The 16751-nt window shown below is 45.0% G+C and overlaps 1 protein-coding gene across 1 annotated transcript in view; it reads right to left on the reverse strand.

The window, feature by feature from the left end:
• Nucleotides 1-16751, reverse strand: part of FEZ2 (fasciculation and elongation protein zeta 2) — a 70910-nt gene that overhangs the window by 29608 nt on the left and 24551 nt on the right. Inside the window, exon 5 of the mRNA XM_018558850.1 lies at nt 13913-14181. Within this exon, the coding sequence (XP_018414352.1) occupies nt 13913-14181 (269 nt within the window). The remainder of the gene's footprint in view (nt 1-13912; nt 14182-16751) is intronic.

Here is a 16751-nt window from a genome sequence, read left to right on the forward strand (position 1 = left end):
TGGAGGAAGGGAGTAGCATGAGCCTAAAAGGGAGGGGGTGATGATGATGGACAATAAACTGTCACTCATGTTCCCCCAGCCGCAGCATACTGCCAGGTTGGCTCCAGTGATGAGGACAGAGGGGATGATGATGATGAGGTCTACTTGGGTGCCTGATCAAACAGAGGAGGAAAGTGAGGAGGAGGCACAACCCCAACGAGGCCGGATGTCCTACAGGGGCAGCCTTAAGAGCAGCCACCCCATTGCATCAGATGGCAGAGTTGTACAGATGCAGGGCGCTGTTGTCTCCCAGGACACTTCAGGAACTCAGCTGTGGGTTTTTTTCAGTACTTGTGCAGCAGACCTCTGCATTGCTATTTGCAACCTCTGTCTCAAGCAGATCAAGCGTGGCAAAAACATCAACCGCTTGGGACACCTGGGAAAGTTGACACATGTACCATGCTTGGCACACATCCTCAATTTGGTGGTAGTGTTTCTTAACCAGGTACCCAGGGCTGCAAGATCTTCTGAGGCAGACCAGAAAAGACTGCATCCATTTCAGGTGCTCATTCTCAGCCAGTGTTCGTATGGCTGAAATCCAACCTTGATTCCACCTGCCTACAAATCGGCTTGATTTGTGACATGCCCACCAGAACTCCACTTTGGCAATGCTGCAGCGGCTGCACAAGCAGCAGAGGGCCATCAACGAGTACCTGTGCGAGTATGGCACAAGGACAGGCTCAGGTGACCTTGGCTTTTTTCTCCACCTCAGTGGCTGCTGATAAAGGAAGCATGCACTGTACTGTCACCATTTGAGGCAACGAGGATGGTGAGCCAGGACCAATGCATGCATCAGTGATACTATCCCTCTTGTGTTCCGGCTGGAGCATACTCTGCGGGGAAATTATGGATAGGGCACTTGAGGCAGAACAGCGGAAGGAAGGACGACTTCCTTACCTCTCAAGGCCCCCGTTACACAGAAACCAGTGCTGCAGGTCCGCAGATCACACAAGGAGGAGGAGGAGGAGGAGGAGGAGGAGGAGGATTATGGCAGCCGTGGGGGCATTAAAGCAGAGGATGACATAAGGCCCCCTTACAGGGGCTTATGTCAACTTCAAGGGAGGGTTTGCTGTCCCCAGAAATGCAAGGAGTAGTACGTGGCTGGGAGGAGGTAGTGACCCTGAAGACTCTGAATCTCATGCCTCAAACTTACGGTGCATGGGCTCCCTTATCCTGCAAAGCGACCAGGGGATTCGTGGTATTAAGGAGAGGGATTATTACTGCTTGGCAACCCTTCTTGATCCACGTTACAAGCGTAAAGTTGCAGAGCTCATACTGCCTTCACCGAGGGAGCACAGGATGAAACAACTTGAGGATGCTTTGAAGAGAAACTTGTCTAACACCTTTCCGGACACTGGTAGGTTACCAAGTCATGAAAGAGGTGCTTCTGAGGCTTCAGTTGGTCAAAGGAAGAGCGGTGGAGAAGGGGGCCTCCTGACTGGTGCCTTTAGAAATGTTTTCAGTCCTCAGTGCCCAGGGATGTTAACTTTAGGCACCAATTGGCAGCGTCTGCATCATCTTGTGCAGCAATACCTAGGGGCAAGAGCAGACATGGAGAGCTTTCCAGCAGACGATCCACTGGCTTACAGGGTCTTGAGAATGGATCACTGGCCAGAACTTAGCCAATATGCCATGGAGCTTCTGGGCTGCCCTGCATCCAGCATACTTTCCGAAAGGACGTTCAGTGCTGTTGTAGGTTCTGTGACAGATAAAAGAGTATCTGTCCACAGACTCCGTTGACCGGCTGACAATTATCAAAATGAATCAGTCCTGGATCAGCAGCAGCTGTCAATCCCCTGATACAGATGTCACCGAAGAAATTTGTCGGGGATCAGGGATCTCTGGAAGGCTGCCTAACTTTGTGGCCGATTATTCGATCTTCAAGTAATGTTCTCGGTGTAGTGCACCACCAACACCCAATTTTTCCGCACCCACATGTGACAGGTGCATATAGTTTTAATTTTTTCCAACCGGGTCCAACCCTGCACTTACCAAGAGTCACTCTAAAGGGTTACAGTGGGAAGGCAACGCCAACACCAAATATTTCAAAACCTGTGTGACAGGTATATATAATTTGAATTTTGTTACAGCAGGGTCCAACCCTGCACTCATCAAGAATCACTGAAGGGTTACGGTGTGAAGGCACTGCCTACACCAAAGGCCGTTTTTAAAGCACCTGTTACTTTCATCCAATGTCTGCAAAAGAGGCACCAGAATTTCCCCAAAAAAATCTCTAACCTTGTTCAGAGTGTCCTTTAAATGTGGCCTCTTCATACAGGCTGCCTCCCCAAGCAGTTGTTTACAAGATTAAAAAGGGAAAACCAATTACTGGCAATTGAAATGTCTTTTTTTTTCTTTTTAAAATGTCACTTTTTGCTACAGGAGGTTCTAGACATCGTACAGATCCGCTACTTCACAGGCCATTTAAGGGGACCCCCCAAGGCAAGGAATTTTCAATTTTTATTCTTACCCTTTATGTGATGTAAAAAAATCACTGCTCCTTTAACCCCTTCATGACTGAGGCCTTTTTTTCATTTTTTGTACCCATGTTATATTCCACATTTTAGGCCTGAAAATTACTTAAAACCCCCCAACATTATTTTCTGAATGCCAAGAACCTATAGAATAAAATGGTGGTAGTTGCAAATTTTTATGTTGCGCAATATTAGCGCAACTCCTTATTAAACCCCAATATTTAGTGAAAAAATTAATTAAATGCCCCAAAACACAACAAAATACCCATTTTTTTAATGAAATATAAAAGATGAGGTTACAACGAGTAAAACGATACCCAACATGCCCAGGTTACAAATTGCGTGCATCCGTAAAACGGCGAAAAACCCCAGTACCCCAAAAAGTCCATAGAAGACGCTTTAAAAGCCCCCACAGGTCATCAATTTAGAGATACCCCAAAATACTGGCCCTAGAATTATTGCTCTCACTCCGGCGTGCGCGGCGATACCCAACATGTGTAGCGCGTTCGTCGTTTTCATACGTAGGCGCACCCGACGCGTGTTTACATGGCGACGCGCGTGCGCGCGGGGGACTTTTAATTTTTTTTATTATTAGATTTATTTTATTTAAATTTAAAAAAACCCGCGAACACCAAGATCGCCGGTCCCGGGCCTGTAGGAGGGGCAACCGAGCCCGGGAAGCACGGCGGGGGTGAGGCGGCCCCTTCTTCGGGACGCAGAAGCGATCTGGCGACAGGTAAGTCGCCAGGATCGCTTCTGTTGTAAAGCCGACAGTCGGCTCTACAAGTTTAAACAGAGTCCCGGCGGCAAAAGTCACCGGGAGTCTGTTTAAACAGCCCCGATGCTGGCGACGTACACTGTACGTCGTCAGTCACGAAGGGGTTAAAAACGTGTTTTTTTAATGTTTTATATTAGGGCTGGTAATGATTAAAATTTTCCTGTTCGATTAATCGAATTTTTTTAAAATCCATTAATCGACTAATTTCGATTATAACGCACATACAGAGGGGGGTCTCACCAGAGCTTTGAGGGGGCCTCACCAGGGTAGCAGGGCTCTGTGGGGTCTAACCAGCCTTGTTAGAACAACAAGAGTGTGTTTCTTGTTTGTTTTTGGGTGCAGTGTTTTCTGTTAGGAAGGATTTTTGTGCCCTGTTAATGAGTTTTTTGGGGTAACCCTTCTCTAGAAATTTGTTTTTGAGGTGGATGCTTTGTTTATGGTAATCTTCCTTTCGGGTGCAGTTCTTGTTTAGCCTCCAAAACTGTCCCTTTGGGACATTTTGTTTCCATCGGGGGTGGTGGCAGCTGTCATAGTGTAAATATGAGTTGCCTGCAGTCGGTTTGAAATGTGTGATGGTGGTGATGGTTTTGTCTTTGTGGGTGAGCTCCAGGTCTAGAAAAATGAGTTTGTGATCATCATGTACATGGGTGAACTTGAGGCTAAAGGGGTTTGCGTTGCAGTGTGTCACGAACTCGGAGATGTCACGAACTCAGAGATGGTGTCTATTGGGCCGTCCCATATGATGAGGATGTCGTCTATGTAACGGCCATAATAGGTTAGGTGCTTGGAGAAGGGGTTGTTATGCCAGATATGGGAATACTCCCAGGGCTTTAAATCTGCTGCCCTAATCACCTTTTTTCCCTCACCCTGGCTTGACAAGGAAGACTACGTCTTCGAAACGCGTTGCCATAACGATAGGAACTTCCGTCCCACGTTTGGGACGTCCTGCACACCACCTTCGGCCAGATCGGATATTGCGGCATCTACGGCCGCCTCGGCATATCGCAGCATCTGTGCCCGCCACGGCATCAGCACACACCAACCCGCCGCCACCAGCGCTCCATAACGAAGAAAGACCACCAGCCTCCATCCAGCTATCCTCGAACCAACAGGACCCCTTCAGCACTCACGACACCTCCACCCTTGCAGTTGCCCATCCAGTCAGCACACAGACTGCAGTCAACACGGAGGACTCGAAAGGAGAAACTACAATCAACTCCCCATCGCAGAGATCCCAACGCCGTTGAGTGCACACACAAGCAAACCTCATGGTGAGCTACTACACTCTCTTGTTTGCTTGAAACCAGCATTTCATGCCTCATCTATTACCTCTCTCTCCCTTTCGCCTTTTAACATCAAACAGATTTTTGGATGACACACAAAGCCCCCCAGGCCTGAACACTTCCTGCCTGCAAGGGTAGTAGCGCTTTAGACTTCAGTCAGAGCCATTTGGGGAGGGGGGGAGGAGTCCGGTGACGTCGATGTCCGTGACGTCACCGGATCTCCAACGGAAGCCGGCGGAGAGGTGAGTACTTTGATTGATCAAAGAAATTAACGATTAATCGACGGATAAATCGTTAATTTCCGCACCCCTATTTTATATTGATTCCTGTCCCCCAGGGCAGTACCCGGATCCCCATACCCTTTTTAAGACCAATAACTTGCATATAAGCACTCTTAAAAGGGGACAATTTTTTTTGAAAGTTCTACCACCATAGACTTGCATAAATTTTTTTTTTTGGATGTTCTAAACTTTTTGGATGTTCTAAAGTTCGAATTCAAACCGAACTCTGACCTGTTCGGCTCATCACTAAATCAGACATCATCGGTTTTGAAAAACAGTCCTCACTTTCAGGAAACCAACCAGAGATAAATAAAAAAAAAATTAAAAAAAAAGAGTCCCTGATTGTGTTCCTCCATATAACAAGGGAGTCCCTGGGAGCAGGGCCGGTGCAAGGAATTTTGCCTACACAGGCGAAGGTGCATCTTTGCAATTGCCACCCGGCCCAGTCCGCCCCTGGGTCAGACTAATCCAGCACGTTATTAATCTGAGTGCCCCACTCAATATGGCCGCAAGCGACGGGCATACTGAGTGGGGTAACTCAGATTAATAACGTCCGAAAGATGTGGACTGGGAGGGGGGTGTCTTTAAGACTTCTCTGATCACACCTCTCTGCGCTCCCTCTCTCTCCTCCCGGCCGCTGCAGCTTCACGAAACGGGCACTCAGAGGCGGCTCTGATCACACCCGTCAGTGCTCCCCCTCTCTCCTCCCGGCCGCTGCAGCTTCAGAGCGGCCGGGAGGAGAGGGAGCGAGCGCAGAGAGCTAGTGCCGGCTCTGGATGGGACATTACTGCCGTGGTGATCGTTCGCTTCAGTTCTCTCTTCTCCTCGGCCGCTCTGTAGCTGCAGCAGCCAAGAAAGAGAAGAGAGAACAGAAGCGAACGATCACCGCGGTGGTAGTGTCCCATCCCTGGTCCCGCCGGCGTCACACCTCCTCGCTGACAAACGCTGATAAACATCTTTTCTTCCAGTGAAGTTGTCCTTAAAAATAAAACAAAAATACAGAGAAGGTTGACAGAAGAAATGGAAAACAAAAATGGAGAAATGAAAAAAAAAAACCGAACTCTGACCTGTTCGGCTCATCACTAAATCAGACATCATCGGTTTTGAAAAACAGTCCTCACTTTCAGGAAACCAACCAGAGATAAATAAAAAAAAAATTAAAAAAAAAGAGTCCCTGATTGTGTTCCTCCATATAACAAGGGAGTCCCTGGGAGCAGGGCCGGTGCAAGGAATTTTGCCTACACAGGCGAAGGTGCATCTTTGCAATTGCCACCCGGCCCAGTCCGCCCCTGGGTCAGACTAATCCAGCACGTTATTAATCTGAGTGCCCCACTCAATATGGCCGCAAGCGACGGGCATACTGAGTGGGGTAACTCAGATTAATAACGTCCGAAAGATGTGGACTGGGAGGGGGGTGTCTTTAAGACTTCTCTGATCACACCTCTCTGCGCTCCCTCTCTCTCCTCCCGGGCACTCAGAGAGGCGGCTCTGATCACACCTGTCGGCGCTCCCTCTCTCTCCTCCCGGCCGCTGCAGCTTCAGAGCGGCCGGGAGGAGAGAGAGGGAGCGCCGACAGGTGTGATCAGAGCCGCCTCTCTGAGTGCCCGGGAGGAGAGAGAGGGAGCGCAGAGAGGTGTGATCAGAGCCGCCACCTTAAAGAAGCCCCCTCCCAGTCTGCATCTTTCCGCCCCCCGCCTTACCGGCGCCCTCAAGCAGCCGCTTAACTTGCTTTGTAGGGTAGTGCCAGCTCTGCCTGGGAGCAGTGGTGGTGCCAACTTCAAAGTAAAAAGCATTTTGGCTTTCAAATGCATACTACATTTACTGCACTCACCAGCATAATTACGACCATCACATTGGCTAATAACAGTGCTCCGTAACTGTGATCCCTTTCTTCCCTGTGGAGTCGCTCAGGCCTGTCCATCAACCTACTTAGCCAATCGCCTTCTCTTTTGCCATTTATTGGCTAAATCAGCAGAGAGGTAATGTCAGGGGAAGGGAATATTGGCAGCTGGCTAATAGGAGGTGTCTGGACCGATAGGTGGTGCTGAGCACAGCAGAGTACGAGAAACTGCAGTGTGATTTGGGTCCCTGACAGATGCGGACCCATCCGGTTGGAACTGAGATATAAGTAACTGAATCTGGTTACTGGGCTTCCTTGCAGGTGCCAAAAGGTCTAGCATGTCTTGCCAACCCCTGAGACCTGTAAATGCCAATAGCTGACATAGCTGAACATGTCCTTCTTTAATCATAAGGCTCCTGACCCACAGTGTGGATATTTGAGAACCCTGATTTAGTCAAATTAAATTTAAAGATGCATCTATGATTTCAAATATCTGTCTGTCTGTGAAGGTTCTCATTCATTCAGGCCATGGTATATCAGTAAAAAATAGATCAAGGCAACTGGACTTGCTGTATTTTTCTTGAAGACTTTTTGCTGATCTGACTAGCTTTCTCGATCCAGAATGACTTGTACAAAAGTCCATTGGCAATAAATATGGTAAATGTTGCTCCTCCTTCTCCAAGAACCTTAGAGAATATTCGTGGCGCAGAATAAAGTCCAAAAGGGAGGGCTCTGAATTGGAAGTGTTGAATTCCTGAACTCATCCTGACAGCCAAATCAAAAGGAACCTCTCGGGGGAGGACCCGATTGGAATATGAAAATAGGCATCCCTCAAATCTGTCATTGACAGGAAGACTCCTGACTGGAAAATGTTTCTTACTGAAAAAAAAATTGAATCCATCCTGAATTTCTTGTACCGGATAGATATAAGGGCTTCAGGTGCAGGATAGGATGGAATTTCCCGGAGGGTTTCTGTACCACGAATACATGGGAATAGAACCCTCTGCCTTGCTCTTCTCTTAGAAAAGGAAGAATCACTTCCCCCAACAACCCACAAAGCGTGTTGGCTTTTACCAGATTTTTTAGTAAATCCATCACAAAAAATCTGAATGGAGAGAGATGAATCGAACTCTAGATGATAACCCTGTTTGATGATCCTCAAGATAAACTTACTCAAGATGATGCCGAACCAGTGATCTATAAAGGGGCAAAATGATTGCTTTGTCTCTAGATTACATTCCTTTTTTTAATACATGACAGAACTTTGCTAGCTTTGTTTGTTGCAGTCTGGCATTGTATGCTGTTCAATCTGTAGTCGACTATGACCCCCAAATATTTTTCAATTTCTGACTTCTCTAGTTGAGTACCCATTAATTTGTATTCCGCATGCCTGTTTTTAACCCTAGAATGCATTACTTAACATTTTTCAACATCATCTCAACAGTATCATCTGCAAACAGAGACATTACTATTAACACCTTAACACCCCAATATCATTAATAAACAGGTTAAAACGTATGGGGCCTAGCACAGAACCCTGGGGCACGCCACTCTCGACCTTAGGCCAATTTGAAAAAGAGCCATTTATCAATACTCTCTGGACATGTTCCATTAACCAGTTATTTATCCATGTACACACTATTTCATCAATGCCCATAGATGGCAGCTTGTGTATTAAGTGTTTATGTGGTACCATGTCAAATGCTTTGGCAAAATCCAGGTACATGACATCCACTGGCCTTCCTCCATCCAGATCTCTAGTCACCTCCTTGTAGAATGTTAGTAGGTTGGTCTGACAAGAACAGTCCTTCATAAATCAATGCCGATTATCACTTATTATACAATTGCCATGAACAAAATCCACTAAATAGCCCTTTATCATTCCCTCAAACAGTTTGCATATGATTGATGTTCGACTGACTGATCTGTAGTTCCCCGATTGGCATTTTGAACCTTATTTGAATATTGGTACTACCGTAGCTTTTCGCCAATCACTTGGTACCCTTCCAGTCAGTATGGAGTCCTTGAAAAGCGAAAAAACGTTCTCACTATTACCTAGCTGAGTTCAAGTACCCTAGGGTGCAGGTTATCTAGTCCTAACGATTTATTTGCATTAGGTTTTTCTAGTCTTTGTTGAACCCTGGGTAATGTCAACCACTGTGGTATATTACGCACCAAGCTACACATTTTTATTATATCCATTAAGCCCATCTTTTTCGCGAGTGTATACCGAGGAGAAAAATTAATTTAATACCTCAGCCTTTTTCCCGACGTTTGGGATTAATCTCCCATTCATATCTTTTATTGGGTCTATCTGCTCTTTCCTTACCATTTTGCGGTTTGTATAATGGACATTTTTTTGGGGGGGTTCTTCTTATGGACTTTAGCGTTGTTTTTCGTGATCTATTTTAGCTGCCTGAATTGCACTTTTACATTTATTGCATTCGTTATAGCTGCTATTGCAGTCCCCTCCATCTCATATTTTAAAATGCCAGCTTCTTTGATATGTCGTCTTACCGTTTCATTTAGCCATGCAGGTTTAGATCTTGATCTTTTATTTTTGTTGCCCAATGGTATGCACTTGCTAATGACATTATGCAAGCTCAACGAAGTTTGCCTTCTTGAAATTATGCGTTCGTGTCAAACCAACATACTTCTCATTTCCATACCCAACATTAAAAGTAATCACCAAGTGATCGCCATTACCCAATGTATCCCTAATCAATATTTCAGCAACTAGGTCTGCCTTATTTGAAATTAATAGATCTAGAATTGCATTCTTCCTGGTTGGGACATCAACCATCTGATCCATGAAACTGTCCCGCAACAGGATTAGGAAACGGCCAGTTTTTGTTGAATGAGCGGTTCCATTTGCCCAATCAATGTCTGGATAATTGAGGTCACCCATTAGAACAATTTCCCTGCTTGCCAGCTATTTGGGAATGTAGATGAGCCTCCTCCTCTTCCCTTATGTTCGGGGGTTTATAACACACACACTCACAATTAGTTTATGACGCACTTAAGTCATCTAGTTCTAGCCACAAAGACTTAACTCCATTGCAACACTGTTGTGAGGTCATCTTGTATGTGCACAGTTAAGATTATTTTTTACATACATTAATTACACCTCCCCCCCTTCTACCAACCCTCTCCTAACTGAATAATTAGTACCCTTGTACATTAGTTGCCCAGTCATGTGAGCTATCTAGCCAAGTTTCTGTTATTCCAACTATATCGAAGTCCTCTTCAAGGAGCAGAAGTTCAAGCTCCTCTAATATGTTTGGTAGAATTCTAGCATTGGTGTACATACATTTTAGTTTGGTGCTAGTGGTTTGAGTTTTATTATTGCTCATTCTTGAAGTGCCACCAATTTCTTTCTGACCTTGGTACGGTTAAAACATTACAAATTAGATCGCCTGAAGTGAGCCCTCTGTCCCCCCCTTATATTACAGCACTCTATATTAATTGCACCTGTAGCTCCTTGCTCTCGGTTTATTTTTCCCGTTTTTATTCCCTACCCCCATATTCTAGTTTAAAAGCTCCTCCAGTCTTATAACCCTTTTCTCCCCCAAACGTGCTGCACCTTCCCCATTTAGGGGCAGCCCATCTCTGCTATAGAGCCGATAATCAAGTGAGAAGTCAGCCCAATTCTCCATGAACCCAAACCCTTCTTTCCGACACCAGTTCCGTAGCCACTTGTTCAGTTCTCAACTCCGTCCTGCCTCTCTTGTAGGGCTCTTGGCACTGGCAGTATTTCAGAAAATACTACCTTGGAGGTAATTTTTTTTTCAACCTAGCACCTAAGGCTAGATTCCCACTTGGGCAATCTGTGGCAATCGTGCACAAAACCGTGTGGTCACAGTTCCGCACACCATTGCTGATCGCAATGGCGATGCCACTTCTTTCTAATGGCACCGCAGTTGCGCCAGGCAGATCGCATGGTTTACCGCTGCAATTCCACCTGTGCAATCGCACATTATCACGGCTGAAACAACCGTGCAGTGCGTGTTGCGAAAAAGGTATGTGTACCTGTTTTCAGCAATTGCTGCACGGATATAACTATTGAAATCGATGGGGCTGCACGGCAACCGCTGTGTGCAACCGCACTCGAATGCGCGGTCCCGGGACCACCCAAGTGTGTACCTGGCCTGAGTCTTTGAAGTAGTTTTTTTAGGACACTCCAGCTGCCTCTAATTTTGTCATTGGTACCGAAGTGTACCATGACAGCTGGGTCATGCCCAGCCCCTCCCAATAACCTGTCCACCCGTTCCGCAATGTGTCAAACACAAGCCCCTGGTAAGCAACAGGCTGCTCTACGCTCGTGGTCCCGGTGACAAATTATCCTGTCTGTCCTTCCTATAATACAGTCCCCCACGACCAATATGTGTCTCTCGTTTCTATCCTTTCTGCTCACATCCTTACTGGTGCAGTCACTCCCCTGGCAGATAGGGGAAGCGTCCTGCTCCAGCAATTCTATCCCTGAACTAATATCCCCAACATCATGCAACTGGGCATATTTATTGAGTATAGCAATTCAGGACCAGTCTTTCTTGCACTCTTCCCGCTACCCCGCCTTCTAATGGTAACTCAGCTATCCACCTCAGGATCCTGCACCCCCTATCCCCCTCCTCCTCTATACCACCCTCCACCAGAATCTGAAGAGTCAGATCTAAACTCTTTTTGATGTTGTTAATGCTCCATATTGTTGCCAGTTGATTTTTTAGATCCAGAATCTAAGCTTCCAAACTAGCTCACATCTAGTGCTTAATTCGCCCTTGAATGAATTCCCACCACCCTACACTGTGCCACTATCATTACTCTTCTTCCAAGAGATCACTCACCCCACCCGTTAACCTGGGCACAGCAGACACCGGCTTAGCCTCTTCCTCCACCATGGCTTTGGCAGCGTGCAGCAAACCCTCTCTTCCTGCCCTACGCAGGGAACAGACGGGGCAACAGCCGGGAGGACGAATCACGGAAATAAAAGACAAGCCCTCCAGCAGAGCCACACAAAGGGGGACCGTTGACCTCAAGGCCATCCAGTCAAGGAAAAAACAAACAACCAACATTGTGCTGACCTGGACGTTAAGAAACAATAAAAAAAAACCCACTGAGAAACGGAGGGTAAGGGAGGGGCTTTTAAACTTGTTGATTGTGTTTCCTGTAGACTAAAGAACCAATCATCTCTGAGTTGCTGTCCTGGAAGATGATTGGGGGGGGGGATACTTTATTTTTTATTTTTATTTAATTTAGGCCCAGCTATAATTTGAAATGACCACAGTATCACTCCAAGTGCCCAACAATAATCAAAGTTTTCAAAGCATAGTCTACAGTGCCTGATGATTAGGAGCCCAGCAGTTATTAGTAACACAGTTATTAGCCACAGTAGTCCCCCAGCAGATTAATACCACCAGTGCCAAGCACTGGCTGTAGCAATACAGTCACAAAATAAAAGACTTTTGGCTGCAGCAGTTTAAGGCGGATAGATAAACCGGCCAAATCTGGTCATTTAGTTTGCCCGTTCGCCAAACTGCAAACACGGTGAGTTTGGCTTAAAACGCATGGTCAGCTTAATCTCAAAGCTTATTCCTGGCCAGTTCCTTTATTAGGCAACACTATTGCCACTATTGTCTGATAAGGGAGCTGGCATTTATCTTTGAAACTGTGTATTTGTGTAACAAATGGAATTTGAATAGGAGCAGATGATGTGCTAGTGATGTACACTATTGTCTGATAAGGTCCTCAGTTATGTAGGACATGGTTAGTGTTATATGTTACATAAGTTAGTTACTAACATTCAACTGGACTTGTTCGGTAAATCTGAAGATGTTTCACAAATAGCTTTCTCGGTTCTAGTAGATTTTGGAAGTTTACTAGGACCTGACATATAAAACATGTTCTTATTAAGAAGTGGAGTTACTATAAAAGGTTTCAAGCAAACTGGGGGCTGGATAGTATGAAATCAGGTAGATAGCTGTGAGAAAATGATTCCAGTTCTAAGATTTAAGAACACATTAATACATTAGGCCCCGTTTATCGAAAATAAGCTATTGTAAATGAACGGGAAAAAGGGACTAACAGATTAAGCACACTTTATAAAAGATTTATACCCATAAAAGCATAGAAATTGTCATTATAAAGGACAAGTAGCAAACATGCATCTCCCGATCTGTGTTCAAGGAAAAAAATGGCTGATTTAATCAAAGAACTCCAGGAACTTTTTTTTATTAACCCTTGCAGAGGGGCAACTCCCGCACTCCAAGAGACAGTGCCTGTTTGTATCTAGGTGCTAAAATAACAAAGATACACTTACCCGAAGCTTCGAGCCGGCCAGCTGTCACAGCACTCCCTCCAGCCGGTCTCCCCCTCCCAGCAGCATTGGAATCTTCCGCAGTGTATAGACGTTGATAATTTATGAGGCCTTAAACTGCTGCAGAAGAGGGGGATTAACGTTGGAAGGACCAGTCTAAGAAGAAGCCGGCTCGGAGCTTTGGGTGAGTATAACTTTGTTTTTTTAACCTAGACACAAACGAGCAGTTAAGCCTTGCATTGCAGGGGTAGCTCCACCGCAAAAGTTAATAAAAACATTTCCGGGAGTTCTTCTTAAAGGGGTCAGTTGACAAAAAAAGCGTATTTCAACCACTGGCTTGTTTAATCTCTCAGGGACACTGGTGGCAATATTTCAAAGGTTTACTTACCTACAATGGACAATAATGAAAAGGTGTTTCTGCTGGAGGGATGCTGTGAAACTCTATTGTAGAAGTGTAGATCTAAGAACTGGAGACGTGGAGTCCTTGAAAGATAAGTGCAGTGCTTGATTCAACTCACCAGTGCCTGTTCATAAATGTAATATCAGTTTTGAGTGACCTAGCCAGTGCTTTGCTGACTAATTCTGTAAAGTACAGGCTACAAGGCTGCCACCTTGGTACTGGTTTCAGTCTAGTGAAATCACTGACCAAGCATGCATGGAACAAGCAGACTACCAGTGAAGGAAGTCCCATTCCATATACTTGTCTCTAGTTACCCACTAGATAGTGAAGGTCAGGCTTACACAGTCTTGGATGTACACCTCTAAAAACAAGTCAGTAGTCACAAATCCAATATTTATGTTCTTACTGGTTCTCTAGAACAGTTACTCTAAAATGTAATTCACAATGGCATACACAGCTACGCACCATGACCACTTTTCACAAATCAATAGTAAGAAGTATACATACCGTTCCTGGTAAATTACTTCTTTCCTGCTTGCCATTCTGTGTGCTGTTACTTTTTAGCTTTTTCTTCTTTTTCACATTTTCCTTGTGCTCTTTCTGTTTGTTTTGAACTTCAATAAGGACAGAAATGAAGCTGTTCTTTACTTCTTTCTCAAACTCAAGCTCATCTCTTGAGGCCAGATGCTGTACTAGTTCCTCTGAATAATTCTTAATGGCAATCTCAATTTCCTCCAGCAGATTGTTTAGCTCTGTAACAGTCATTTGCTTCACCCCTTTGCAAAGAAGAGGGAAAAACATAATATCAAACTACAATCCGCACACGCATTAAAGTAGTATTAAACTCTCAAACGTTTTTTCAAGAATGAATCCAGATCAAACAAATATACATTGCTCAGCAAAGTATTTATTTATATTTTTAACCAAGCACTTAGTCATCATGTTTCTGAAAATCTGGTTCCAAGTCTCTCAGCTGAGCTTCTCTGAACTTCCTTTCCAGTACAAGTGCACACAAGACAACACAATCTCCAGCAAATGTACATCTACTAGCTTGTAGAAGGCTGGAGGAAGGAAAGGGGGCCAGAGGGGAGGGGGAGTAGCTTTGTTTGATGTGTGTAGAGACACACACACAGCTTACTAGAGCGCACACACACGGCTTCATAGAGCTCTGCTTGAGAAAGGAGCCACCCTAAATCAGGATGTCAGGGACAGTGCTCAAGGGACAAACTAATTTTGCAGGAAACAAGCTTTTCAACATCATGAAGCAGCATCCATTGTAAGCGATTCAATCAGCATTTGCAATAGCTTAAAACCCATGTGACTTCAATATATAGATATTGGTACCCCTGCATTTGTCAGATAATGCACCACTTCGCACAGAAAATTGTTGCAATTACAAATGTTTGGGCATTCTCATGTTTATTTTTTTTTTTTGTTTGTATTGGTATGACACAAAAAACAGAGGGGGGAAAAAAAAGCCAAACTTGACACATTCCACGCAAAACTCCAAAAATGGACTGGACAAAATTATTGGCACCCTCAATTAATATTTGGTAGCACAGCCCTTGGAAAAAATAACTGACATCAATTGCTTCCTGTAACCATCAATACATTTCTTAAGGTGCCCATACACTGCACGATTCTCGTACGAGAATCGCGGGAAATCCAGCGATCGTACGAGAATCGTGCAGTGTATGGAAGGCGTGCGACCGTTTCTACTGTACGGTCGCACGTCTTCCATCGAACCAGCATGTTTGAAAACCCGCCGGGAATCGTACGATTCTCGGCGAGTTGGTGGCCTGCTGGTTCGACAACTGCCGAACGGGCCGGTGTGCGCACGCGCACACTGCCCGTTTGCAGTCAGCGTAAGCCCGCCCCTCATTACAGTCATCGCAAGCCCGCCCCTCAGGGGGCGTGGCTTGCGATGATTGAGAGTGCGATCTGCCCGTCCAAGATAGGCAGATCGTACGGTTTTTTAATCCCTTTACAACCATCGCAAGACTAAGGTCTTGCGATGGTTGTACAGTGTATGGCCACCTTTACACCTCTCTACAGGAATTTTGGACCACATTTCTTTCGCCAACTGCTCCAGGTCTCTCAGATTGGAAGGGTTCCTTTTCCCAACTGCTGTTTTGAGATCTCTCCACAGGTGCTCTATGGAATTCAGATCTGGACTCATTGTTGGCTAGTCGAGTACTCTCCAGTGCTTTGTCTGAAACTATTTCTGGGTGCTTTTTGTCGTGTGCTTTGGGTCATTGTCCTGCTGCAAGACCCAGGACCTCTGACGGAGACCCAACTTTCTGACAACTGGGCCTTACATTGCACCTCAGAATTCTTTGGTAGTCTTCAGATTTCATAATGCCATGCACACAGTCAAGTCATCCAGTGCCTGAAGCACCAAAGCAACCCCCAAAAATTAGTCAACCTCCACCATGTTTGACTGTAGGAAGTGTATTTTTTTCTTTAACCACTTGCTGACCGGGGTGTTTACACCCCCTTCATGTCCAGGCCATTTTTAAGTATTCAGCGACGAGGTACTTTGACTGACGTTTATTCCGTCATGCAACGCTGACACATAGAGCTTTCTTTTGGTGATATTTAATTACCACTGGGGTTTTTATTTTTTACTATATAAAACAAAAAAAGTACCAAATATTTTTAAAAAAATGGTTTTCCCTTTATTATTTTAGGAAACAATTATTGTGACCCAATTTTTTGGTAAAATATAAAAGGCAGGGGTCACATCGGGTAAATAGGACACTAAACATGTCATGCCTTAAAATTGCGCACGCCCGCGAAATCACAAAAAAACACCATAGCCAAAATTGGCCATAGGCGACACTTTAAAAGATTTTACCGCTCATCAGTTTAGGGTTATCGGTGATTGACGGCCCGAGAATTATTGCGACATTCGAGGCGATATGCAACACGCGCAGCATGATTGGAGCAATCGTCGTTTTTGCGTGTAGGGGCATCTAACGCATTTATGTGTGGGTGGGGGACTTTAAACATTTTTTGGGAGTTTTTTTTTGTTGTGTGTATAAATTTCTATTTATTTTGTGAGCAATTTTTTTTTTTTTTTTTTACACTTAACTTTATTGTTATCACATAGGGTGCTAAGAAATCTATGTGATAACAAAATTACAGGTCCTCTTTATGGACACATCAGGGGTCTCTAAGACCCCTAATGTCACCTAGGGACCCCCAGAGAAGCTGATGAAGCACAGATCTGCTTCATCAGCTTCTCTCCGGTTTCTGTACCGGAGAGTGACAGAGGAATGCGGAAATGATGTAGTAAACATCACTTCCTGCATTCAGATGAGGTCTTAATGATGCTTTGTACAGG

The sequence above is a fragment of the Nanorana parkeri genome, unplaced genomic scaffold (genome assembly GCF_000935625.1).
Source record: "Nanorana parkeri isolate BGI_ZX_2015 unplaced genomic scaffold, ASM93562v1 scaffold363, whole genome shotgun sequence".
Taxonomy (NCBI): domain Eukaryota; kingdom Metazoa; phylum Chordata; class Amphibia; order Anura; family Dicroglossidae; genus Nanorana; species Nanorana parkeri.